Source organism: Taeniopygia guttata, chromosome 1A (genome assembly GCF_048771995.1).
Source record: "Taeniopygia guttata chromosome 1A, bTaeGut7.mat, whole genome shotgun sequence".
NCBI classification, from domain to species: Eukaryota; Metazoa; Chordata; class Aves; order Passeriformes; family Estrildidae; genus Taeniopygia; species Taeniopygia guttata.
The window spans coordinates 24,933,456-24,960,564 of record NC_133025.1 but is presented as its reverse complement, the minus strand read 5'-3'; the positions used below and the strand labels follow the sequence as shown (position 1 = coordinate 24,960,564).

Sequence of the window (27,109 nt, the reverse complement as noted above, 5' to 3'; positions counted from 1 at the left end):
TGAATGTTCACATATCAAACAAAATGCCATCTTTCTGTAGAAAAGAGGTGTCAAAAAGTTTCTTTGTACCTTTAACGCATGTGATTATGTAGTACAAAATGCAGAGTTTGTAAAATTTCTTGAATATACAGGCAAAAAATGAATAATTCAAAACAACTCATAAGTTCTACATTCTATTGTATCTTTTATAACGCAGGCAGAAGATAGCATTGTGTTCCCAGTAGAGCTGAATTTGCACAAGTTACACCTCAGAAAATGCCAGATGGTCTATGGTCTACTTTTGAGAGCTGTCACATATGTAAAGATTTGAAAAAAGAAAGACAGCTGAATGAGAGCAGTGGATCATTAAAGAGAGAGTGAGAGTCCCTGGGTATCACTGTGTTTTAAGAAGCATTGTGTCGTTCTCCATATTACACCTTTTTTTTTTTTTTTTTTTTAAGATACACACAACCTTTAAAAAATAAGGTAAAAATATTTCTGTTCTAAACTGAGTCGTTGTGGTTTAATTTCGAAACTGTCAGTTGCTTTTGTTCTTTATGCTAGAATGCAGTCATATGGTTCCTAATTGGTTTCAAGTGTGTTTTAACCATAAGATTCAAGTCTCCCTAGTGCAAAATTATCAATAAAGTTAAAATAAATTTAAATTGAGATAACTAATCCATTTGGGGTTTTATTCCATTTTGATTTGACCTGCATATCACACGTGAATACTGTAAAGCCAGTCAGCTAAAAAGTTGTATGTTAATGCTAAAAGGCACAAGTAAGAGTACTTTGGCAACAGGATTACTTAATAAAAAATTAAAATTTAAAAAAATCATAGAAAAGTCCCTAAAAGATTAGTAAAAATAATAATAAAAGCAAGAATCTATAACTGTTCAGATTTCCAAGACTTTCCATTTATCCACAGTTTGACAGAAACACACCTAGTTTTAAAGACTGTATTTTAGATATTTTGTCAAGTTGCTGTATTGTAGCAAAGCCCCAAAAATATACAAACAATTTGTAAGCTGCCACCACCAATTTAACTGGCTTAGAAAAGGTCATAGATGTCAGTTTTATAAACTGACATTCAGACATAGAGAATTTTTATAAAAGTCTATTCCTTGTGTTTATTGAGGAAGGTTAACTGCTCCTCAGCAATTCCAGTTCATTGGTACAACTGCAGTACTCCACAGCAGGGAATCATAGGCAATGCAGGGTGAGGAAACATTACATGAAATGTGAAAAACACTGTTCCCTAATTACAAAATTTGCATTTAAGTGGGATAATGAAGATAAAACTATGGGGTGCTGTGGACATAAACACTGAATTTTAGAGAGTAAATTTTCATTTCTGATATTGGCAAAGATTTTTGACTGTTTTGCACATACATGGAAAGTGAATCTACACATGGAAAGTGAAACAAAGGGTTCCTGGTAGTATACTGTTAATAATACTTATTCAAACAGGAGAAAATTCCATAAGAGTTTATTTTGGGACCTCTATGAGAGTTTGGAAATGTTAGCCAAATATATAGTGTTGCCTTAAGTTTTAGCTTTCATGTTTCCCTGATTCTGTACTGCATTAGTATATAACTCTGAACTTCATATAAAATTTCAGCAATTGCTCTTCACAGTTTAGTTAGACAAACAATCCTTTTCCAGCCTGAGAACCGAGGACAGCGTTGCAGCTTCAGACCCAAGACTGTAAACAACAGCAAATTAAGGAGAGCAATCTGGGAGGATGGGACTTCATAAACTGAAGCTGTAATTGGGCAATTAACCCCAATATCTAAAATGGACCAAAACTTGTAAAAGTGTGAAAAGGTGCGACCTGTTGTCCATCTTGGGTGGAGCCACGACCAGGCTCTGGTACTGCCCAAGGTATATCCTTTGAAGGCTTTTCAATAAACACCTACTGTATTCCTTTAACACTGTCTAACCTCTGTTCTAGGTAGCCTCTCAAGGCATCAATAGCACAAATTGAATTCCAAAGTGAAGTGCCTTGCTTATGCTTCTATTAATGGATTTTACAAACACTAATGCAAAATTGAAGGAGAAGCAGTTTCAGTATTGTCAATAAAAAAAGCCTTTGGGTAACAGTTACTTCTCTAGGTCTCAGATAGTGTGCTCCTGTTCTGTTGGCTTGAAAGTTTCTGAGCAGTTACTACTGGTAATGGAAGGGAATGGTCTTTGATCTTTGTATTCCCTGTAACAGCTTCAGGGAGTCTAAAACATGAATGTTTCCTCTAGCCCTCTCTTTCTTTCCTGCAACAGAAGATTATCGCTTTGGTCAAGTAGGGTCAAGCAGGGTTACTCTGACCTAGATAAATGTGAGAAGTCAAGGCTATCTCCTGCAAACATTAGTGGCAGTGACTAAAATATTAAGTGGCAAGAAAAGCATGAACCAGTTCATATTTAAACTATTATGAAAAGGAATCCTTTGTTTCCTGTGAGTGTGACCAGAACATGAAGTTTAAGATTTGTGTGAATTTTAATATGGAAAAGTTCATTATCGTGGCGAAAACAATCTGAGAATGGTATTAGTCTTCTGGATAAAAGGAAAGCATTGGGGGTTTGTTAGGCAAATTTAGAACTGAGTCCATGTTGGTCTGTTTGTCCCAGTAGTATTTGTTGGAAAATTTTTTAACTTGTACCTGAAGTGATCAGTGGAGTAGTTTCTTTTAGAAGAAGCTACCTATAATTATCTATATGTATTTTTACCTTGATACTGTGAAATCATCAGAATATGGATATGAATAATTTGAAAAGAGAATGAACTGTAGCACTGTTCTGCCTTACTTCTGGCCTTAATTCCTTGTCCATTTGGTATCTAATAGAACATGAACTTCTTCTTTGACATAACATTTTTAAATAGGTGAAGATTGTAATGTCTGGAAACCTCTTTATTTGCAAGCATGATGCAGTAGTGTTTTGATTAGGAGAGATGATTGGGCTGATGCTTTTTGATTGTGAAACCTTGTTGTGTTACTGTGTTTAGAGTTTAATTAGTTTTCTCCCACAAAATCTGCATGGTTTTTTTCTAAATAAGAATTGTTACATTGAAACCACTTTTTTTTATTACAAAGCTTTACATTAAAAATTATGCATATTTTCTTTAGTTACTGATTTAAAAATACATAGGAAATCCCTTTTCCATGTTGTTAAAATTTTCTCCTTTATGATACATTAGTTCAATACAAAAGTTTCATGCTTACTCATTAAGATGACTTTATAGCATGTACTTTTGGAGACTTAGCCAGGTCACTGCAGATTCTTGCCTGGGCAGGGTTTTTTTTTTTCCCCTTTGACTATTTTAATGTTTCCATTAAATCCCTTACTGGCCCGTTACAGCCGTTTCTAAAACTGTGATTCTGAGTTGAAGAATACAGAGGGGAGGGGGACTCTGGCTTGCCCCAGCTCTGTGGTGTTTGAATGCATGTTCCTTCTGGTTACCTCTTCCACAAAACTGGATTTCCATTGGTTTTGTTCTTCTCAGTAATCCGTGATCTTTATTAATCTAAGCTAAAACTTGTTAGTTGCCTGGATGTTCCTGTTCTTCTGTAATATACTGGGTGGCTTGAGTGTCAGAGGACCCCTACCATGTCAGGTTATTTTCTAAAGGCTAGCATCTTAGCCCATTAATGAGGTCTGCCTGTTTACTCCTACACTTTTTCTCTCATTTGGGTGTATTTCACACATTATTCGATTTCTTCAATACAAGTTTATCTCTGTTTCACTACATTCCTTCCCAGTCTTGACTTTTTCCCTTGCTTCAAATTACTTGCATTATTCTCTGTGTAGTTCGTAGAGCCTTGCAAGCCTTTCCTTGCATTGTCAAATGAACAATCTAGGCCTCATGCAGATGTGAGGTGCTTTTTGAATACCTAATAATTATTTTTAATCTAGAGATATTTTTTGCTTTATTGTCTTAATGGGGGATGGTTAACTTGTCAGTCTGTCTTTAGATCAATAAGAGCAAGGAAAGTTGCATTCCCAGTCTAGTCTAAAGTATTCAGTTATCAATTTGCAATTTAAATTAACCCTTTCTTTCTTGTACTTTAAGCACAGCCTCAACGTTTGCCTCAGCCAAGTGCTTCAGCACTGGAAAGGAGTGAGGAAGAAAGTGGCAAAATCCAAAATGGCCATGTGGGTCTGAGTAATGGAAGTGGAATTCACAACGGGGTCAAGCATATGCCTGCAGACAACAGAAAGCTTTCATCTCCTGTTTCAGAAAAAATGCACAGAAAAATTCAGTCCACCTTGTCTGTCAACAGCAACAGCAGCAAGAAGAGTAAAATAAGCTCTGTGTTTTCTCAAAAGCCAGGAACTTCACCAGAAGGTAAGCTGATATTCTTATTTAAAAAAACCAAACTGAATAAAGACCAACCAAACCACAATAAAAATTATACAATCAACTGAAAATAATTGAAGAGTGTGACTCATGCTCCAGAAGCAAACAGAACTTATTAAGATAAAAGACAAGCTTCTTTCCCAAAGGAAAATTTTAAGTATTTGAAGAAAAGGGAAGGTATAGGAGAGTTCTTGCTTTCAAACCTTTGGTCAGCATGATCTGATAATGTTTTAGTCTCTGTACTTAGTATCCTGAACTGATAGAAACTCCTGTCAACATTGTCACACATGCACCAGGAAAGAAAAAAACCAAAAAACATTAAAGTGCCACTAGTTCAAAGCATAGTAAATATTTAAATCCAGTAATGGCAATCTCCGTGAGGGTAGACTTTGCTTATGAAATTATCTGTTATCCAATATCCTGACTAGCTGTGAGGTCTAAACATTAGATAATAAAAGAATGACCTGTGCTTCAGACCTATGTATTTGATGCTATATTTGGGATGTAGATAATGTGCACGAAAAAGCTTCATACTTCTGCATAGCTTAAATAAGCAAAAGTAAATAATTTCTCTTCTGGTTTAGCTGTGTCTCCGTGCTCTCACTGCTTGCATTTACACTTATTGTTCCAGAGTTCCTGAGCTTCTCAGTCCACTGCCTTCCCATTAGCACTAATATATATACTCAATGGACTCTGCTACCGCCCTTAACAAGAAGAGTGTAGAGATGCTAGAAATCTTACTGGTTTGAGGCAGGCATAGATGTGACTGGTTAAAAAAACACCTCTAGAGGGAGGGGACAGAAACAGATTCTAAGAGAAATGGGAGATGGTAGTGTTCAGTGAAATGGGGAAGTTTCTCAGCCTAGATGAAAAGATGAAAAGATCAGAAGGACCGCATGTAGCAGCCTGAATGAAGCTGACTGATATCAGTGGAGTGACTCCTTTTGCCTTCAACTATTTTAGTCAAACTTAGTGAATATGTGTAGTAATATCAAGAACACCTTCAGTCAGACCCTTCCATGGGCTGGTTCCCCTTGCTATTGTTTATTTCCATGTTTATCTTCAAGAATCTACTGTTACTTTTTTGTTGCACTCTAACATTTCTTTACAAAATCACAACTTCATACTTCCTGTGTTCCCTTTTCTGTTACATGAAATATCTTTATATGGTTCTCCTTAGTCCACTTTGAAAAGACTGTATCTTAAGAATCCTAGATCTGTTCATGCGACTGAAACAAAGTGCAGGCCTCTGGATTTTAAGTAATTCAATCTCCAAAGATAAAAAACCCCAAACTGTTGTTTGAAGGCAGTGCCTGCCCTGTTCATTCCTCTATACAATTAATTATGGCAAACATTCCCTTTTTTCTTCTAAAATTATCCTGTAATAAAAACAGTTGTTGGAGATTTTTTCTGTTTAGTGACTGAATATAATTATGTCAAATTACTAAGTGATTGAGGAGAAAATTATTAATATCTTCAGATTTAGCTTTAAATTCTAATGTCTAATTTTAATATCCAACCAAATTGTGTTAGTTGCCTGAAACTGCCATCATACAGTATTTTTATGTGCAGTAGCGATGTCATTATCCTTAAAGGCATATCTGATTAGAATATAGATAATTAAATACTGTTGTCACATTGTATAACTTGCATTCTTTCAAAGCACAGAAATACAGGATAGCCCTTATTGTCACATGCAATTTCACAAGTCACATAAAAGCTAAGGTTAAATAAAGTCAACACTACATCTGGCACTGTAATATTCTCCTTTTGAATGTAAGAACTTGGATATATGCTCTTGCCCCATTCTGCAAATGTCTGCAGCTCTAAGTTTTCTGTTACTCAGTCTGAGCAAAGCACAGGTTTTATCGTGCAATGATTAAAGTATGTCTGGTGTATTGGAATATGCCCATAAGGGAATATTTGTTTTTAAAAGTGATTTTCTGGTTTTGAAATTTATTTTTCTTTACAGTTCTCTGACAGGCATGTTTTGTATTTGTGTAAACACATCTGCATGCACACAAGTACAAGCTTTCTGACAGCTTCTTCAGCTTTTCAGTAAGGTACCCTATGGACCTACATGACAGAACTATACATTATAAGTAGTGTTCTTATCAAGCTGTTGCCTCTCAGGAAGTATCAATATATACTTCATTTATTCTATCATCCCAATGTTTTAGAAGATGAAAAATCAGAAAGTCTGGCAACAATCAACTGTAATATTACTGTATATAAAATTAACACAAAGAGGAGTTCACTATTTAAAGGAAAAATGATTTATTGACAGCTTAAAAATAATTGTGTTATTACTACAAGTCATGTTAACACCTTATGACTACTTCTGGAAGACTGCATTACAAAAACCTGATATAATTTTCTAATTTTCCCAGTTACTTGTTTAAAGGACTGTAATTGCATTTAAATCAGGAATATGTGCATATATATATATATATATATATATATGTGTGTGTGTGTGTGTGTGTGTGTATATATATATGCTTAATAAATAAATCTAATTATACTAAGCCAGAAGAGTATATTATTAAGTTCAGTGACTGAGGATTGCATAGAGTTTCTTTCAAAATAGTATACACAATTTAATTTGAACCTAACATCTGCAGCTTCTTTGTATAATTTTTGGGCAAAAAGGTGTTTTTCTGAGCAGTTGCCTCTTCTGATTCAATGAATTTCTGTAGAGGCTATTGACACAGCTTCCAGGAAGATGGCAAAGATACAAAGCTGTTGAAAATTATTTGTGACATTGCTGAACTACTTGGCCTTGCTTTAACTTGTACCATGTTAATCTCATAAGCCACTGGTTACTGGTGAAGAGCTGTTGAGTTTGAATTTACTTTAAGGTGTGTATTTGTATTCAGGCGCATATATGTATAGTGTAATAATATAACTTCCAGGCAGTTTTTCAAATAGTCTTATGGAGAAAGAGACAAACTATATTTATTTTGTACTGTGAGTAATAAATCACCTGAATTAACTCAGCTTCTTAGTTTACTATAGCATCCTGAAAGTTTTAGTAGAAAGAAATAAGGTAAACTTGTACACTTTCAGATATTTCAATTCACTTTAATTTTGCTATTCCTTATGTAGTACCGTGGATTTTATACTCTAATTGCTAGCATTGTTTGTTTATTTAAACCTGAAAATACACATCCTGTATTTTTACTTCGTCTGCCTTGTCTTCCTCCTTGAGTGTTTTGATCTGTTGTCAGTCAGGAGATTAATGGAAATAAGTGAAGGAAAGTGGCCAGAGAAAAGGAATAGATTATGTCCTCAGAAGAAAGAGAATCGAAAATTCTATCTGTCAAGCTGAGTTTAAATTATAGGAAAGAGACAATATTTTTCATTTTTATCCTTCCCAAAAGCCACATTCTTCTTGATTCTTCTTAAAAGACAAGATGTGAGTATTTCTAGAGCACCACACTTCGTTGTAATGCAAAGTTTGTCCAGACCTGGTACTTTGCTCTAGAATATTGTATCTGTTGACAGAACAGAAAGCCTGGAAGGGCTTGAAGCAGGATAGAATCAGGAAACTTCATGGGCTTGCCCCCCATCCTTCACGGGAGCATATTCAGGCTCATGCTTATTTGAAATGTAGCATGCTGCTTCATATACTGCAGATTTCAGTATATATACTAGAAAGATAAATGAAGTTCACTACTACTTTACCCTGGCTTGCACATCTGCCTGTGAAGGTTGGTGCTCCTCCTGTTGGTCTCCAAAGTACTAGGCAGTCCTAACACAAGCTATGAAACCTCCCAGTCTGCCAACCCTCAAAAAGTTCACCCACTGCAATTAAGAACTCTTTCATTAATTGTTCCAGCTGAAAACTCCACTTGTGCTGTGGGTCACATCTTGTAAACTTTTGGAGCTGAATTTGTGTAGGGAATGCTTAAAATGTAACAGATATTTTGGTAGCAGTAGTATAAAAGCTTTAAAAACTACTTTTTAAAATGAGTCTGTAGTATATGTGGCCAAATCAGCATTCCAGAATATGCTGGTAAGAAACACTTTCACATCCAGTGAGACTTAGGAGGTTGTGAGTGCACTCACCAGTTCTACTTTTCCTCCACATCTATTATTAATCCATATTATCCCTGAAGAAATCTTACTCAGCTCCATAACTTACACTACAAAAAACCAAAGGAATTATGAAATAGTTGGAGTGTCACTCTTTAAAAGCAGTTTTTAAACACTGTTTCAGTTCTAAAGATTTTTCAAAGGGACTGGATAGGTTTCAGTGAATATTGGGAATAAAAAAATTTTTAGCTCAAAGAAATTTTAATTATATTTTGAATTATTGATGCCAGAAGTGTCACAGTGCTTCCAAGATTCTGGTTGGTAGGCCACTAGCAAAGAGAATTTTAACTGTTTTGCACCCCTTTATTATGAGCAGTGGAGAAAAACACCTCAGAAACATGAAAAAGCAAGTGTAAATGAGTAAAAAGGAATGCAGTCTAGCTTCTGCGTTCAGATGCAGAATATCCAGAGCTCTGATGCAGATTCAGATGCAGACCTGTCCAGAGAAACTTAAAGAAGAGAGGCGGTCTAAAGGAGACATCAATGAGGCAGCAGAATAGTAGATCTAGATGTCAGGAAATGAAGACAGATGAGTAACTGAATACATAAATATGTTTATCAGAGCAGTGGAAGGCAAGTAATAATGACATGCAGAGTTGGACGAGGAAAGGAAAGAAGTTGGGCAGGGAAAGGGTGGAAGAGGAATCTAATTAAGGGAGTGAGGGTCTAAGGTAGGTGCTTATTATTTTCTAAAAACCAAACTAAGTTTTCCTACCAAGTCCCTATGAAGCTTAATGTTATGCATTTTTTTAATCAAAGCAATAATTTATGAAAAGTTAAGGATGGAGAGAGGGAATACAGGTTTTAATTTGTTTTTGACATGAAGCTCTCGCTTCTGGTCAAGTTGTTGTGACCTCAGAAGTTACTGTGTTTAGCAGGGAAATTCCCACAACTCCAGTGACTTGATAATTTTATTTTAATGTGGTACTTCACTCAAAAGGCTTTGAGTATACACAATTGCTGTATTCATTTGGAAACAGTAGATTGTTAAACAATGGTGAACAGATCATGAGCTTGCCTCCTATATGGACAGTGAGATCTCTATTCTTTCCTCCCCAGGCTCTCTAAATCAGAAAGGGACTAAAGGCATCTTCTTGGCAATGGGGTTCTTTCAGGAGAGGTCTTTAGGAAGTGTAATAAGGCTAGATGGAGCAGTGAGCTAGACAAGAAAAGCCTGCAGCACAGGGGTGACACTCTGGGGAAGGACAGCCAGTGCCAACTTGCCACCACATTGAAGTTACCATTTCTGCTTTCCCAGAAGCAAAGCCTGAAGCAACCTTCCTACACTTTCTAGACTGTGCTTCTTGGGGTGCTGAGCTTAGAGATGCGATGAACTATTTCACTGAAAGAAAGTGTAGGTGTTTTTTTTTAAAATCTAGTGTTTAAAATTCAGCATTTCAGGGTACATTTGAATGAGACATCCCTCTCCCCCTTTCGATACTAGATTTTGAATCAATGCATGGGGTTGGTGGACGCTATTTAACTCGCTTATCTCATGCTTCTGACCACATTAACTTATTGGAAAATCCTAAGTGATACTGGTGGCTTAACTGTCTTGCTAAGATGAAGCAAGTCCAACAAATAGCCTTTGTGTTAAGCCAGGGTCTTAAGAGCTGCTAGGTGCATATAAATGGAAAGTAATGAGTAGTTGTCTTAGCATGCTAGGAGACTTCTATTTGAAGTAGGAGTATTTTACTTTGGTTTATATAACTCTATATAGGAAAAATGGTTTCCAGGAAGCTTTCCTTTAGTGTGCATGATTTGCTATAGGATTGTATTGAGTTTTTTCCTCTTGAGGGACACCAGAGCAGTAATAAGTTTTCTTTTATGTACTGTTCAGTCATTTGACTGGTATTATTTACTGAAATTCAGTAAGAGTGTGTATCAATAGCCTAACATTGCAGAAGTATCTGTTGGCCATCTCTCAACCTGACTTTTTTGTTTAAACATACATACACTTCTGAAATCCATTGTGTAGCATTAAGTAGTATTTAGGCAGCTACTTTTTAGTATCCTGCAATCTCTCTACTTTAGCTGAAATTTTATTTGTTATGCTTTAGAAATTGGTTCAAAGTGGATTTGTGTTTGAGCATGAAGTGCTAAACAGGGGTTTTTGTTAGACAAGATTGTATCAGAATGCAGTTTTCAATCAGGCAGTGGGCAAATAACATCATATTGTCAAATGTGTGCTTTTTAAGAATGCATTTTGAAGAGTGATGTGTTTTAAGTTTACTTTTTTGGTTTTTTTTGCACAGAAGTCTTGAAAAGTAATTTACATGTTTTTTAACAGGACTGAGTGGAAAACAGGGTCTGTAACAGAAAAAGGGTGTTTCAACAGTATCTATTCAACAGCATAAAGACATAGTCTAGCTAGACCTAACTTGTCTCAGTGTTTGCAGTGGTGAGGAGTGGCAATGAAGGCTTCATATTCTAGGGAAGTCTTAGGTATTGTAAATCAGCAATTTCTTAGTATATCTATATGTTTGAAATGGAGCATTTTACTCCTGAGGTTATGTCTTTATTGAGAGCTTAGAATATAAGCTTTGATGAAAATTTCCATGTGTTCAGTGAGATTTGCCTGTTCAGACAACATTTTAATTTTCTTGTTCAACAGAGATGATAATTTATTTTTTTTTTAATGGTGAAATATCACATATACTAGGCTTTGTAACTATGTTTTCTCCTGTCTTAATAAATGTCACTCACTTAGAAGTAACCACACTCCATACAACATGTCAGTTTGTTCTTTCAGCCTTTTCTTATTTTCCTGTGAACATTTTCCTGGGTGCAGTGATTTTTCTCTAAAGATAGATGGTGGGTTGCAGAGGCTGCCCATGAGCCCGGTGCAGGAGCGGTGGGAGGTGACAGCGTGTGTGCCGCTGCTCAGGAATTTTGCTCCCCTCCTCTGCAGCCCTTCAGGAGCCTTGTGCTGGGCTGGTTTCTGGCTGGTGCTGTGCCGCTCCAGCCGCGGGCTCTCAGCCGCTGGCGCTGTGTGTTCATCCCAGCCGCTGCCAGCCCGCGCTGCCCGACTGCGGGACGCCTGTAGCACCTGCTGGGGCTTCTGTTCAGGCTCTGCGGGGGCCCTCTGCAGTAAACCCCTGCTGAAGACCTCAGCTGTCACTTTGATTGTGGGTTTGCCCTTTTTGATTCTCTCTGTGAGACAGTAGAGTGCCTGGAGATTCGTTTTGAGTGGTCTCAACTTGGTGAATATAGTCAGTAAGAAGCTGACCAAGGTCACCGTCCTGTGAGTGAGCTTATTTACCATTGTAGACATGAAAAACTTTTATCATATGTGACCTGCCTGCTTGGTATGAAAGCTTTTTGAGTGAGTTTGTGACAGGTTAGTGTCAAACATTACAAAAGCAAGACATAGCAGCCTGCACATGCACTTCTCTGTGCATTTTTCAGTTCACCTTCTGCATTTCCTATACAGTTTTGATGGCTGATAGTTTTTCTTCTAAGTGATGGTTGATAGTGTTCTCAAAACCTGGTTTTTAAGTAGAGCTGCACCTTTTCATTAAAATGAAAAGGAGATGATACAAGGTAAATTGAAATAAAATATATGTATATTTCAGTATCTGAAAGAAATTAGATACCATGGTAATATCTGTATGCAGAAGTTTAAGAAATAAAAAGAGGTGTGCACATGCAAGTGTTTGAAGGCATGGACAAACATTTAAATAGTTTAATTTTGATATTGTTTCTATTCCTTAAATGAGTGTAGCTGCTATAACTGAGGTAAGTTAGAAATGGAGCCTTTGGGGCTTTTACAAATGTGTAAACAATTTGAAGGGATTTTAGGCCTATTTCTTGTCTGGATCTTGTCTGTGTTAACACTGAAAACCCAGTTAAAGTACATGTTACATGTACTGTATCCAGTTTTTGGTTAAATCAGCACATGGTTGGATGTGTGTGTATGATATAAAGCAGCAAAAACTTGAAACATATTGGTTTGGTTCTATTTGCCTTGGCACTGTTTAACAGTTTTGATGAAGTTTCCTAACAAATCTGTGCCTTTTGGGGATGTGCCAAAGGACTGAAGAAACACCTTCCCTTATGTTGATTTTTAAAAATGTCAGATGGGATGACCGTTTTAACTTCATATCTAACTTTCATCCCAGACAAAATGAAGGAATAATTTAAGATAAGTCTCTAGACAGTGTTCGCTTTTGTGTAGTGAGAGTCTCTAGTGCAGCATTTCTCAATTAAAGAAAAGTGTAATATAAGAATTGAAAAACAATGGAAATTTGAGGCTGGTGTGGGTGTTGTGTGGAAGTCCTAAGAAAAAGTTTATCTTCGTTAATGATTTGTCTGTGTGATGTGATGAAACTTAAATCTTCAGTGGAGAGCAAAATTGGTTTAATGGAAACTTAAACCTCAGACTTAACTTACTATCAACAGTAGTGCATCATGAATGTCAAGACTAATGGAGGTCTGTCCACAATAAAGATGTGCCCCTAACTCTTGATTATTTTACTATATCTAATTGGAAAAGAAGAATGAGACCCTCTAATTCTCAAACAAACAAAGAAGCTTAAAGAAATAGATAATTTTAAGCTGGCACCAGTGTTATTACTGGTATTACTGTATCATTTCCTTATTACAAAAGACTAGAATATACGCAAAGTTTCCAGAAACCACATTGTCAGACATTAAAATCACCAAGTTTACAAATACATAAAATATGTTTAGTTCTAGTTGGATTAAAGTGATCTCAATCCCCTGAAAAAAAAAAAATCAGATTTTGATGGGGTAAGATTAAAGAGTGAAGTGTTATATATAGTCTTAATTCTTAATGTTAATCTTAACATCTAATTAATGTTAATCTAATGTTATTCGTAATTCTTAATAAGTTTTGGAGTTTAGATTAATATGTAATTTTAAATAGCCTCCTTGGTCTAATAAGCAGGAAAAAATTACTGGAGTGTCTTGTGCAAGCAACAAAATATATTGCAGTGGTCTCCAACATGGTAATGAAAAACCTGTGGTCATCTCTTTTGAAGTGAACTTTGTATGGCACCTTCAGGGCTGTATTTACTTATCATAACGACAGTTGGTTTTAGCTGTATAATATTTTCTGTGGAACTGACAGGTTGCTCTAGGAATGTAGATACTAGAGAAGGATGAGTTTTGTGTGGCAGGGCAGTTTGTTATTACTACAAAAATACAGTGTAACTGTATCTTTTTGCTATAATTGCATCTGTAGATCAGAAGCCAAGAAATAGGGGTCACACATGGAAGAAATTATTCTTCCACCCATTTTATCCAACTGTATTACAGTCCTTTAGAGTCATGATTCTGAATTCACCAAGTCAGGTAGGACTAGGTAACAGCATGCTTTGTCATGTGTTAAATAATTGCTACCTGGGTAGCTATTAAAAGTCAATAACATGAAGAACATAAAAGCATGATTATTTCAGGTTTGTCCTTGAAATGTAGATCAAAGTTTATATTTGTTGTACAAATGAGTCATTGCGAGAATGAAGAGCGCACTAAAGGGTAACTCTACTTTCTGTTAATTGTTTGTGGAGGTTAAGTTAAATTGTTATATAAAGACTTTTTGAATCGAATATTAGGATTGCCATCTGGGGAGAAGGAAATAAATATAAAGAGGAGATAAATAAATCCTTTTAGTGTTTCAGTCATTGAAGAAGAAATGGAAAAGAAGTCCCCCTGCAGAGTTTCCATAATAATACTAATGGCCAAAATTTCTTACTGTGTCTTGGACCATTTTTCATAGCTTTTACCTTTGAAATATGTTCCTTTAAATCAATGTGGCCTCTTATTGTAAGTCTTGTTTAGGTGGATTTTTCAGATTAGGAGGGAAATGTTCTTTTGTGGGTCCAGAAAATGCTTTCTGGGTGCAGTCTCTGTTTTTTAACCTACAAACTCTGTTCCTTGCCTATGGGTGTTTTCAGTTCAGTCGGAGAGAAAGGAGAGTTTCTAACCAGGCTAGAGCCTGGGAAAGAGTTGGAAAAGAATGTAAATAATTCTCTATCTCTCTTGTTGTTCACATTGTTTATAGATATGTTCTGCCACCATGCGTCATTCACTTCACACCAATGGTCTTGAGATGTTTTTACTTTAAGACCAACAAAATTAGTCTGCACGATACTCTCTATAAAAGAGTGATGTATTTGAAATAACGTAGCTAGGATTCACATCATGTAGCCTTCTGAACTGGAGTTCTTTAGTTCCTGTCCTGCCTCAACGGCAACACTTGCCCGTCATAGAAACATATGATAATGTCTGTGAATGTGTATTCCTCTTCCTACAATTTTACATATCCCTGCCTGAAGCAGGCAAGATTTTTTTGGACATCTCATTTACAATATGTATACACACGAAGTTTAATTGTGGTATATTAAAAAAAATTTGTACAACAACATTTGTTGTTGTATTAGCTTCTTCAAGCTGTATTTTAAAGATGTGATATACGAAAACCTTAGTTCCTCAAATGTGAAGGTTTCTTAGAACTCTTGGCTTCTTTATCTTTTTCCTTCATATTAAAAAAAAAAAAATCTGAAAGGAGATTCTACCTGAGCATATTTAACACCATCTCCATGACAACCAGCTAATTAATCGCTATCAGTCTGGCTTTGGTCCTCTTCAGTGAACTGATACTCTCCAGCTTTTTTTTCACATATCTTCTGTGTTTCCTATGAAGGTCATTTATTTAGTGACATTATGTCTTTGGGAATAGAAGCTTTTTAATACAAGAAACATTTTCCCAATCTTAAACTGTCTGTGGCTAAGGAGTTCAAAGTTTACAGGCAGTAAAAAGAATGAAAGCTGAGGCTATGACAGGAAAGTATTTCTCTATCCTGAACACATCTTATATTTTTAAGTTTTTGTTTTGTTTCTGAATGACTATTCTCTACAAATTAAATATGTTTATATGTATGAATTTATACATATTATGTAAAATACAGTAGTACTACATCCTACAGTCTCCTTTTCACTGGCACATATTTAGTTCCAATCATTGTTTTTCTGTCATGTCTCATGGATGTCTTATTTTTTGAAGTTATTCCATATATTTACTCTCTGGGTGCTGTATTTTTTGCAGATAGTTTGTGGGACACCTTAATTATCTATATAATATAGTAGTACTTCTAAAAGCTGATATTGCTGTTCAGGTGTAGTTAAGAACTCTTGAAGATTGAGGCAGTACATTAAAAAAATGGCAATTCTTTAGTAGATTTGTGTAGAAATGCAAGAGAAAAATCTCTATTTTTACTGAATATTTTACATATTGTTCAAAGTAAGAAATGCATTTAACATGCTGTTAATCTGGTTTTAATGTGTGCAAAAAAACAATAAAGAAAGCAACAATGTTTAGGCAACTCTTTTATTTTTCTTCACATGTATCGAGCAAAAAAAACAATTTCAGAAGGGCAAGATTAACTGGGAAGGGCTGGAATTAATTTTAGGAAGTTTCCCTCATTAGTTGGGCTTTTTATTATTTTTTTTATCAGTTTGTGTAAGAATGTATAAGTGAAGATAATAGATATGGATATTTTACATAATAAATAACTAAGGAGATTGATCTAAGTAACTCTGAGCAGTCTAGTACTTGGGATTTGTATGAAGTGAAGTGGTGACAGGAAACTTGCATGGAGTTGGAGATGAGCTGAGCTGCAAAAGTGCCCATGAAGATAGGAAGCTTTTTTTTTTTTGTTGGTATATTATGTCTACTCTCTACCGTTTTAATTCAGCTCCTTATTTGACATTGTGATGTATTTGGATTTAGAATGACATGTTAATGATTTTCTTTTATCTTTTTTTTTATTTTTTTGTTTTTTTCTGACATGCTACTGAACTTACATATGAAGATTGCTGTGTTCACTGTATCCTGGCTTGCTTGTTCTGTGAATTTCTCACCCTCTGTAACATTGTTCTGGGACAAGCATCCTGTGGCATCTGCACGTCGGAAGCCTGCTGCTGTTGCTGCGGGGACGAGATGGGGGATGACTGTAACTGCCCATGTGATATGGACTGTGGCATAATGGATGCATGTTGTGAATCTTCAGATTGCTTGGAGATCTGCATGGAATGCTGTGGGATCTGCTTCCCATCATGAAATATTTATCCCTTTCTTTTTTATTCTCTATAAAACTGGAGAGCTTTTCTTTAAATACATTTGAAGAAAGACAAGGTAAGATTTTCACACTTGCACTGTTAATTCCCTTTATATAAATATTTTTTTAAAAAAGCACTCCTCAACACAAATTGTATAGTTTTGTATGTGAAACTAAAGCTACATTCCAGCTTCCTTTTGGCTTTGCAAATGGAAGACTTTATTGAAAGTTAGTTATAGGCCTGATGCTGTAGGCCTTATGAAGGCAAAATTCCCATTTGAATTGAGTGATAGTTTTTGGTCAGAGAACAGACTGCAAGGCAAACCTTAAGTATTTGCCTTTACCTACTCTAATGTTTAAACACTCAAATGCCTCCATGCATAACATGCATTTACAGGCATTCTGAAAATCAAGATATCTCTTTCTCTCTATTTGGGTTGAGAGCAGCTTTGCTCTATTGTTTTAAGCTTAATTCAAAAGCCAGCAAGAGAAATCTTCCATTGGTTTTGCTACAGTGGTCATGTTGGCAATATGTCTTTTGTTTTGAATATCTCATTGATTAGAGAGCAATTCCTGGTATTTTCCATTGCTGAGATTATCTGACAATCTAGTCAAATATAAGTTTTGCCCTAGGCTAGAAGAGTACCAGGATTTCTTTGTCATCAATCAAGTCAGAATAGACACTTTATCATTTTAGTTCAGTACTATTATTACTTGAAATGCTTTGTCTTAGAAAGAGACTTTGGAAATCTGTGTAGACATGAAATATATCCTTAGAGTAACAAACTAATAGACTAATGATACTTTAAAAATTTATTATAAGAGGAAAATTGTTAGAAGTTAACTCAAGAATCTAAACCAGTACATGAAATGGCCTGGTCAGTGTTTGTGGCTTTGGAGCCAATGTCACATGACTTAGTATTTATTTCTTTATGGTGCAAGAAGGTTCTACAGAGGGTAGCAGAATTTAAACAGGGTATAAAACCAAAATTAAACTGATTTGATCAAGGAATTCTGTCATTAAATGCAAAAAGGAAGTGAAAAAGTGTTTATTCTCAGATACATTTTAAATGTTATTTTTAAATAACTGTGAAAGAAAAGATAATTTAAAAACCATGTGCTTTAAAAATAAAAGGATTGGTATTTAAAATGTTTGAAAAATACAGTTAGGATCTGTTGGACCTAACTGTATATCCTCTACGCCATTAAAGATTTCCAAGAAATGTCTCTCTTTTGTAATTATAATTGTGGAACACATAAAGAGGTTTGTGGCATTCCCAGACTTAGGGAATGAGACTACCCATTTTCTTTACCATCTGCTAATTTCTACCCTCAATGTCTGTAGCACACAAACTGTTCTGTGTAAACCACCCACACATCTTGATCTCACATACTTAAACTTTCCTGTTTACACTCCAGGTATTCCACTTGTAGAGCGTAGATTTGTAGATCTCCTAAACTCGGTCCTTGTTACAAGAGTCATCAATACTCAATAACAATAAATGTCTCTTTCTACTATAGTGAATTTAGTTTATGCAAATGTGACAAGCTAAAGATCACAGGAGTGTGAAGCTAAGTCAACAAATGGTCTGATATTAACCAAAGCTTCTTCTTGTGAACACTGACGAGTAGTGCCTACTACTGCAAGTAATCACTGAAGCCGAATCCTTAACTGTGCTAGGGAACTGGGAAGTGTTACATTTTGCCTTAGTGTATGCAATATTGTGGTGTATTCTGATGCAATGCAGATTCAACCTCAGAAGGTTTCCTAATCTGTTTTTTTGATAGTTGCTACAAGTATTATTCTTATTATGTTTGGGTTTATTTTTTCCACATATTGGGCCAAATTCTGATCTGTATTGCGTGAACTAAGTGCATTTCCGTTCATGTCAGAATTTATATTGGTTAAATTCCTGTTAGAGAGCACAAAAATATTATGGTAATAGGCAGGCTAATAAGGAATAATATAGTTAAATAGATAAATTCCCAGTGCTCAGAATCAGGCTCATGGGGCTCAATTATGACTCCTAAAAGGCTGAACCACATTGGGAAGGGGGAAGAGGTGCCTTGGTTGAGTGGCATTGCCTGGAGGCATTTTGCCTTTGTAAGGCATGATTCCTCTGGGGAAATTGGGGGCATCACATTGGGACTCAATGCACCTTGGAAAAAGTCTAGACAGTACTTTGTCCATTGTAGGTCTGTGGTTGACACCGTGGTTGTGGGAACATGTTCTCTGGGGGTAGATAGCACCATGAACTGTCTTTCCTCATGTCCTTCTGGTCACAAAGAGGTGAATTATGCCTTTTTCTTGTCTGATTGTGCTTTTGGGACAGGGAAGGGGAGTCCCAGTCTCTTGTCCTGCTCCAATATCCATGCCCTGCTGGAGAAGGTCCAGTTCTGTGCTTGGAAAGTGCACATTTGTGTATCATGCTTTTCGCGAATGCTAGATCTTACTAAAAATTACTTTTACCACAGGTTGATATGGTTTAAAAAAAAAAAAATTACCAAACTAGGGAGTCATTCTCCTGTGTAAAAGTTATATATGGAGTTTGTCCTGCACAAGCCCTTGTTTCTACTTACTGGAACTTAGTGGATTTTTGATTTATTGAAATTATAAAAACAATAATTACTAGAACTTTTTTCATGAATACATGTATATACTTTTTCTCACACACATGGACATACACACACAGATATGTCTTTTCCCACTTTATTTGTGAAATACTAGGAAGTAAAAATAGTGTTATTAAACCTCATAATGATAAGAAGTATCAAAGTATTACAGACAATTGAAAAAAAATCGTGTTATTTTGTTTAACATTTAAATGTAATCTGCTACTGTTTGTCATAGAGGTATTAGCACTTTTGAAAAATGTATCTTTGTAGCAGAGAATATTAGCATGTAGTTTAAGGAATTCCTTTCTATATTTATATCCTTAAATTCTGTTTTGTAATTTTCACTCTATAATCAGTCTTGTAAGCACCTTGTGTAATAAAAAAAGCAGAATCAGAAGTCAAATGTGAAAATAGAGTTTAAATAAAATGAAAACATTAGAACTTAATTTCTATTTTATAATAGTTCTTGTGAACTTGTACAGTGTTTGAGTTTATAGTTCTGCAAACTGGCCCATTTGAAACACATTCTGTTTGTATTTTATATCAATTGGATGTGCTACTTGCAAACACTATTTTGAAATAAAGATCTTTATTTTGAAGCTTTTGGATATCACCTTCTAGTCTTGCCTTGTTACTCCTTTGAAGAATAGTTTAATGTCTTTTTGTGTTTTTTCCTCTGCTTTAACCCTTCCTAAAGGTGTTGGTCTTTGGGTGCCAGAGGGTGAGCCAGTGTACAATTTGTGTTACAAGTGGAGCTCAGCCAACTCAGGCAGTAGAAGCTGTGCTAGCATGAACCTCCAGCAGTAAAAAAGTTTGTCATTAAGAGGGAAAATTCATTCCTTGGTGGAATTGGATTAATTAAGTGAAATTACAGTAATGATTACATTTTATCAAAATGAAAGTTATTTTAATACACCCACAGCAAGTCTTCAGTTTACTAAAAACAAGCTGAACCAAGAGTGTAATCAGCTCTTAGTATTCATATGATTTTTTTTTCCCTGTTGACTTCAGCTAAGTGTGAATATCCTTATACTACTTTAAAACTGCAGAAACTGCATGTCTACAGTCTTTTGCACTAATTTTCCTACATCTATGCCACCACAGATGGTAAAAAAAAATTGCTTCTGTGGGCATTACAGAGGAAAGATGATAAATTGGCAGAAATTGTGTTTGAGTGTGTATCATGAAGTCTTGCATAGAGACTGCACCAAAATAATTGTTTTAGTAAAAGAACTGATCAACACATAGAAAAATAGCATCATTTGACACCTATTTTATTTGGTTTAGCCAGTAACCATAATACAAAAGATTTCTAGAAAAAAATTGGCTCCTATGAAGAAGCATCAGGAATTTTCAGGAGCTTTTGTATTGAGTAATGGCTCTATTTCAGTTGTAGTTCTCATGTTAAGAACTGTGTTTTGACTTAGATGAATCACTGATTTTATAATATTCTAAATGAGAAATTTTTCTGACCTCTTCACACACTTAGTCTTTTTTTCACATTATCTTAATGGTTGCAATATTTTATGTATCTTCTTGGAGAGCACTGCTAGTTGTGTTGATGTATCTCCATGTTAAATTAAAGCTTTTATTGTCTCCAGTCTTGTAACTTTCTAAAAGGTAACAGATCATAGAATGAATGATGTATCTGAAATCTTACTCTTGGCACCAAAATTAAGTTAAACATTAGACAAATGTCTCCCTAGTGTCTTGTCTAAGTCTTTGCATACATCACGTACTGGAAAACTCCATATTGTGTTGATGGCGACAGTAGTAGCTCTAGAATCCTACAGATGTTAATCTTGTGTTTTCTCTTACTTTCCAAACCTTTTGCCAGCTCTTAGCACTTCCAAAGAGAGCAGGGAAACCTCAATTCATTCTTAACAATGAAGTTCAATAAAAATAATACTGCACTCACTTCCAAGATGTACTTCTTGAGTGTGCTCAGTGCACTTTAATGTGCAGTTGTTTGTTTGTACAAAGTTTAGTCTACTTTTAAACACTTGCTTATGCTGTTTACCAGTGCTTTGGTGCTAGTGTCATAAAAGGATGGGTTTTCTCTCCTTTAGAAATCTTTAATATGATGGGCTATTTCTACTATAGTTGGAAAGAATGTTCTCTGAGTTATTATTCTGCAAAACAGGCAGATGTTTAATTAGATTAGATGCTCGTAATGTCTTTATGGTTTTTAATCATGGGTTCATAGAATGGCTTGGGTAGGGAGGGGCCTTAAACATCATACAATTCCAGCTCACTTGCCATGGGCAGGGACAACTTCAACTAGATCAGGTTGCTCAGAGCCCCATCCAACCAGGCTTTGAGCCCTTCCAGGGGTGGGGCACCTGCAGCTGGACAACCTGTTCTTGTGCCTCATCACCCTTACATTAGGAATTTCTTCCTAATACCTAATCTAAATATCCCCTCTTTAAGCTTAAAGCCCATTCATCTTATCACTGCATGACCTTGTAAATAGTCTTGCTCCATTTGCCTTTTAAGCTTCCTTCAGGTAACTGGAAGGCTGCAGTTAGGCCACCCAAAAGCTCTTTTTTTCCAGGTTGTGCAATTCCAGTTCTCCTATCAGTTCAACACACTTCATAAAACACTGTGTACAATCCTGTTTTCTTATTTTATATATGCATATTATAGCAATTGTTAATACATTACCATTCAGTACTCATAAAAATGGAATGTAAGATGAAAGACTGTATAAAACCTTTTATACATTTAATAGTGCCTTACTGATTTTTATTCTGATATGCGTATGCTATTTTAACTGACAAAGTACTCCACTATAATTGGGGCTCTTTATGTCATCTCAGTAGGGTATGTAATTGGTGCCCAAGCACTGCACAATTCCTCTTCAATCACTGATGTAGGATTCAGAAATTTGTCTCATCTCCAAGTTGCACAAAGTGACCACACTGTGAATATGCTGTAGTCCAATATATTTCATGTTACAATCCTACTTTTTGAGGCACCAGATCCACAGTGCCCACCTTTGTTTCCTTAGCTTTTTTGCAAGGTAGTATGTTTGGTTTTGTTTTGCTTTTAAATTTTGGTTCAAAGAGAATTGAAAGTGTCTTCATTATGGAAGTCTGGGACAATACCAAGATATATGTTGCATTGTAAGTTGTTTCTTCATCTTTTCTGTGTTCTCTGCTATATGCAACTTCTAGTCAAAGCGACATGTAAAAGTGATGTCTTTGGAACTTTGGACTTAGCTTCTAAATAACTGAAGCTCAATAGTGTTGAAATATTTGAAAATTAATTGATTTTGTTTTTCTCACTCAAAGCACCAGAAGTTCTATCAAGATGGATTCTGCAGAGTTTTGCAAACTGACAATATTTAAAACAGCTCTGCTTGCAAGGATAAAACTAGCATGTTAGTTGCAAACTAACACATTTGAGAGAGTGGCAATATATATCTCTGGTTGTGTGTGTGTTTGTGTGTGTGTGTGTATATATATATATATATATATACATATATATATGCTAGTTTTTTGATTCTGAGCTACCTTCAGTTACTGAGGACTAATTAAGAAGAAGCTGGGAAGAATAAATGTATTAAACAAGGCAGTATTTCTTTCCTCCCTAGGAAATGCAACTCCATTTGTCTGTTTCTTCATGTGAGGAGGAGACACCTTGATTACATATTTAATGTAGACTAACAGCAGTGGTTTAGAATCCACAATAACTTCAAGGTTATTAGAAGTAGTGTGTGAAGGATAAAGGGAAATGTGTTACAAGGATCCCACTACTCTTGACAACTGCTGTCTCTGCCTCAATAATCTGCTTTGCAACTACCAAGCTTTCATGGGGTTAAGTCTAAGAAAATTAAGGTATCCATGACTGAAATTTTATATTCACTCTTGTTTCTTCAGAAGGAGTAATTAGACATATTTACACAATTACATTTTGGTAAACTATTATGTCAGCTTAACTGTAACACATATTCTGGTTAAAGTACATTAAGCAGCAATCCAGAAGCAATTTAGCTGCAGAAGGCATTATTTTCTATCTAATTATTTGCAAATTAATGAATAAAATTAAATTCCAATCACTGAAAAAATGAGGCAATGGTGAGAATCAGAACTACATATTAGTTAAAGCTATGCAATGCATAACAGAATTAAAGCCGCCTTTTATTCAAATTCAATGCTTAAAAAAGAACAAATCCATCATCTTGAAATTTGACTTGTAGCTTGACATTAAAAATAATACGAGTAGAATTTTCAGTGGGGTAAGCACAAAACTAGTTCAAGTAGTGTCACTCTCAATTAATGTACTCAGGTGCTGTGCCCATTAAAATTCCCACTTGTGGGTTCAGCTCTCTATGCAAATGGGGTCATTACCTGGAGAATTTAATTGGGTATGACACTGGGAGTAGGAATTTTCCTTTCAAAATAAACCTTCTTGCACACATTTTCACTAGAAATTTGATTGTTACATATACTTCATATTGTTTGGCTCTATAAATATTTACCAAAATTGAGACTGTCCTCACTTACTTATTCTTTTACAGGTAATTCATAATGCATCAAAATGATTTTTAAATTGTTCCATGTATTGCATATGCAAGTCTTGTTACAAAATCCATGGCAATTTTTTTTTTTGTGTGTTAAAATGGTATTTTTACATGTATCACATCTTTTTAAAGCTGATACTAATTTCTATAATGTCTGAAAGCAGAACCACAATTTTTTTTTTTGTAGTACATTTAGATGTAAATTAAAAAAGGTTAATTCATACTGAACTCCTACCTTACACATTGTTTGGAAAGGACAAAAAATTATTGTGTTTCTTTAGTAATATTAACTTCTAACTTTTCTGGACATTACTTTGCATAATCACTTGTATAAATAAGGCTAACACTGAAAGCTATTAATCCCAAAATGCACATACAAATCTTGTGAAAACACATAATTACATGATTGGATGAAACTTCTAGAGAACTTCCAGTTCAGCAGTCTGAGCTTTAACAATGTCTAAAAACATTTCTTGAAAGCCTCTGATGAAGGGAGTTTAGGACACTAGAGGTAATTCTCACTTGTGCTACACTAAAGTCTTAACAGCTTTTTTCCTTACATCCCATTTAAACTTTTTTTTTCATTTCCGCAAATAAAACTGATGTATCTGTATTCTATTCCCAGTGGATGTGTAGAACAATCACCATTCTCTTGTCATAAGCTTTCATATAGTTTGTATACTCCTGCCTAGTTTCTCTTGCCTAATCCAAAGAAATCTAGTTCCAACCTGTTGTTTTTCAGTGCAACATTCATTTCAGACATTATAAAAGTGTAAGAGCTGTGCTTCTCATTCAAAGTATGACAAGACTGAGGGAGCAACACATGAAGGATTTTTTTTCAGCTAATAAGAAACATAGATGTTGGATAGTGTATTGAGGTAAGAAATACCTTCTTGTCAATAATGTGCATGGATTTCTGTGGCATGAAAGCTGACAATATTTCACATGCAGCTTAACTTCTGTACAGGAAACAGTCCAAAGAACCAGCATTATGATCATCTGCATAATCCCTTGAATGATTTTTGTGGGATTTGTAGAACCCTTTTTAAAAATTCCAGAATGGAGACCTGTAAATGTTTTATTAGCAAAAAAAACCCAAAAAACCAAAAAACAAACAAAAAAAAAAACAAAAAAAAACCCCCAAAAAAACCAAAAAAAAAAACCCAAAAAAAAACAAACCAGAGAAAATGAATCAACCATGTCATTAAAGCTTATCTACATTTGTTACTTCTGCATTTTTACTTCATCTCAGCTTTCAGCTTTTTGCCACTCCTTTGGGCACTTGGTTTACTAATCCAGCATCCTCTGTGTTTCCACTGAAACTTCCTGTCCAGTTCTGTTGGGTCTCATTGCTTCTTTGATGCTTAATACGTATTTATGAAGAGAAAAGAAGCTGCTGAAGAGTGATGTTTTTTCTTATTAAACTTACCTGTAACCTTGTAGTCGCCTTGCAATATGGTTTTAAGATCATAGGTGAGAATGAATTTTAACATAAACAAACTGTGTTTCAAAAGGTTAGTGCTCCCTTACTACTCTTCATGTTCAAAAATGGTAATTAGAATAATTTTATTCACAGAGAAGATCTAATGTATGTCAGTGTAGTTTTATGGAAAATACTTCTCAATTATTATTCACTAATGAGAATTAAAGTTTTATAAAATAATTTTACAGCCGTAATATACCTGAGTTCTTAACACTTTTGATTTAGGAATGATATGACATCCTGACTTACAATATTATTCTTTAATATGTACAGGTGATGTAGACTGAAACCAAATAACTGGTAGGTTTCAAAACCATAGTTGTCAAATGAAAACGTGTTGAAAGGGTGATTTTAGAGAGGCTCTGAGGAAATTGGTACTGTGTCTGCAACTCTTCAACATTTTAATCAATGATCTGGAAACATTTCCAGCAAAATTTGTAGATTAATCAATAGTTGATGGAACAGTGAATTGAATACATGTCATTACAAGGTGCTTATTTAGAGCAATCTGAACCTGGTAGGATGGATCTCTTCTCAGTAAATGTTCGTCCATTCTATAAAAGTGAAAGGAAATATTCAGAATTTACTTCATATAAAAAAGAGTAAGTTCAAATACTTTCAAAATATTTGAGGATCATGGTGAAAAAGGTACTGAACAGTGAGTTTCAGCTGAAATCCTGCAACCTTTCATGGTGGCCTTTCAATATTTCAAATTCAATATTTTAATGTTTAGTGAGCAAGGAAGAGTGAGTGTGCTAAGAAAATCAGTTTCAGAACATGCTTTCAGTCCTTCATGTTTTGAAAAACAGAAAGCTCAAAACAGAACATCGGAAATTACTTAGAGATATAGAATCCCTTTAGCAAGAGAGAATTTCAGAGCTTATTCCACTCAAGTTTATCCAGCAGAAGACTGAGCTGTGGCTCCATCACACTGTACTGGTATCTTCAACAGCACAAATTACGGTGCGTTGAAGCTTTTCGTATTCTGCCAGAGAGATACAGAAAAAAAAAAAGCTCTAACGCCAAACAAAAATGGATGTCCAATTCCTTACCCAAATGTACCTCTGAAGATAGTAATGAGTTGAGCAAACCATCAAACCCAGCATTTGGTTACTCACTTCTTGGCAGTCTTGGTCCACAACTGATGCTTTTCTCAGAGTTACACTTACCTTTAAAAGTCTGTATGCATATATGAATACATATGTATAGCACATACAGAGAAAAAAAAGTAGTCAAAAAATGCTGAACTGGACAGAATTTTATTTCTTTTCATCTTAGAGAACTTAGATGAGATGGGACAGTACTACTTCACAGATTTGTCTGGTGTCAGGAAGAGATTACCCTGTGTGAATGGGTTTGTAGAATTCTTACTTTTGCCAAACATTAAAATAAAAGAAATACTTTTTTTTACCACTGCAGGATCCCCACAACGCAAATATGTATGTCCTCTATCACAGTAGTTATCCAGAATAATATGTGGTCACAGATGATTCCCATAGTAACATTCAAATATGGTGAATATAGGTTATAGTTCTGCACTTATAATTCAAATAAAGATGAATTTCTATTTCAAAAATGCAAAACACATTAGATGTTCATTTCAAGGGCAAGATGAAATTGAAGTCCCTAACAAAAATACCTTAAATTGGATGAATTACTTGTAAAACAAACATCATAGATAAAAAGTGAATTTGCTTAATATAAAAAAAGATATGAAAATGGGCTGTGAAAGGAAGATAGGCAGTAGTGTTAAAATAAATAGTTCACTCATAGTGAAATAAAACATGAAAGTTCATCTATGGTATAGAAGTTTATGGAAAATTCACAAGACAAAATGCATTCCAGTGTATTAAGCACAGGACCAATGGGATTTGTGTTTTGTGATTTGCCAGTAGGTTCATCATAACCATTACAAATCTACTCTGAAATGTTTAAAAAGCAAAAATATAGAGCTAGAAGGTCCAATTCCTCTAAGC

The 27,109-nt window shown here is 35.2% G+C and overlaps 1 protein-coding gene across 6 annotated transcripts in view; it reads left to right on the top strand.

Annotated features, from left to right (window-relative positions):
• MDFIC (MyoD family inhibitor domain containing) overlaps nt 1-27,109 on the top strand; it is a 114,905-nt gene that overhangs the window by 31,610 nt on the left and 56,186 nt on the right. For 5 of the 6 annotated variants that reach the window (XR_012052744.1, XR_012052748.1, XR_012052746.1 and 2 more), the window contains exons 4-5: nt 4,046-4,321; nt 16,264-16,586. Coding sequence is in view for 1 of the 6 variants with exons in the window: in XM_002192535.7 (XP_002192571.2) it covers nt 4,046-4,321; nt 16,264-16,511 (524 nt within the window). In the remaining 5 variants the exon portion in view is untranslated. Of the gene's footprint in view, nt 1-4,045; nt 4,322-16,263; nt 19,739-27,109 lie in introns of those variants that run through there. The other variant, XM_002192535.7, reaches the window with a different exon arrangement.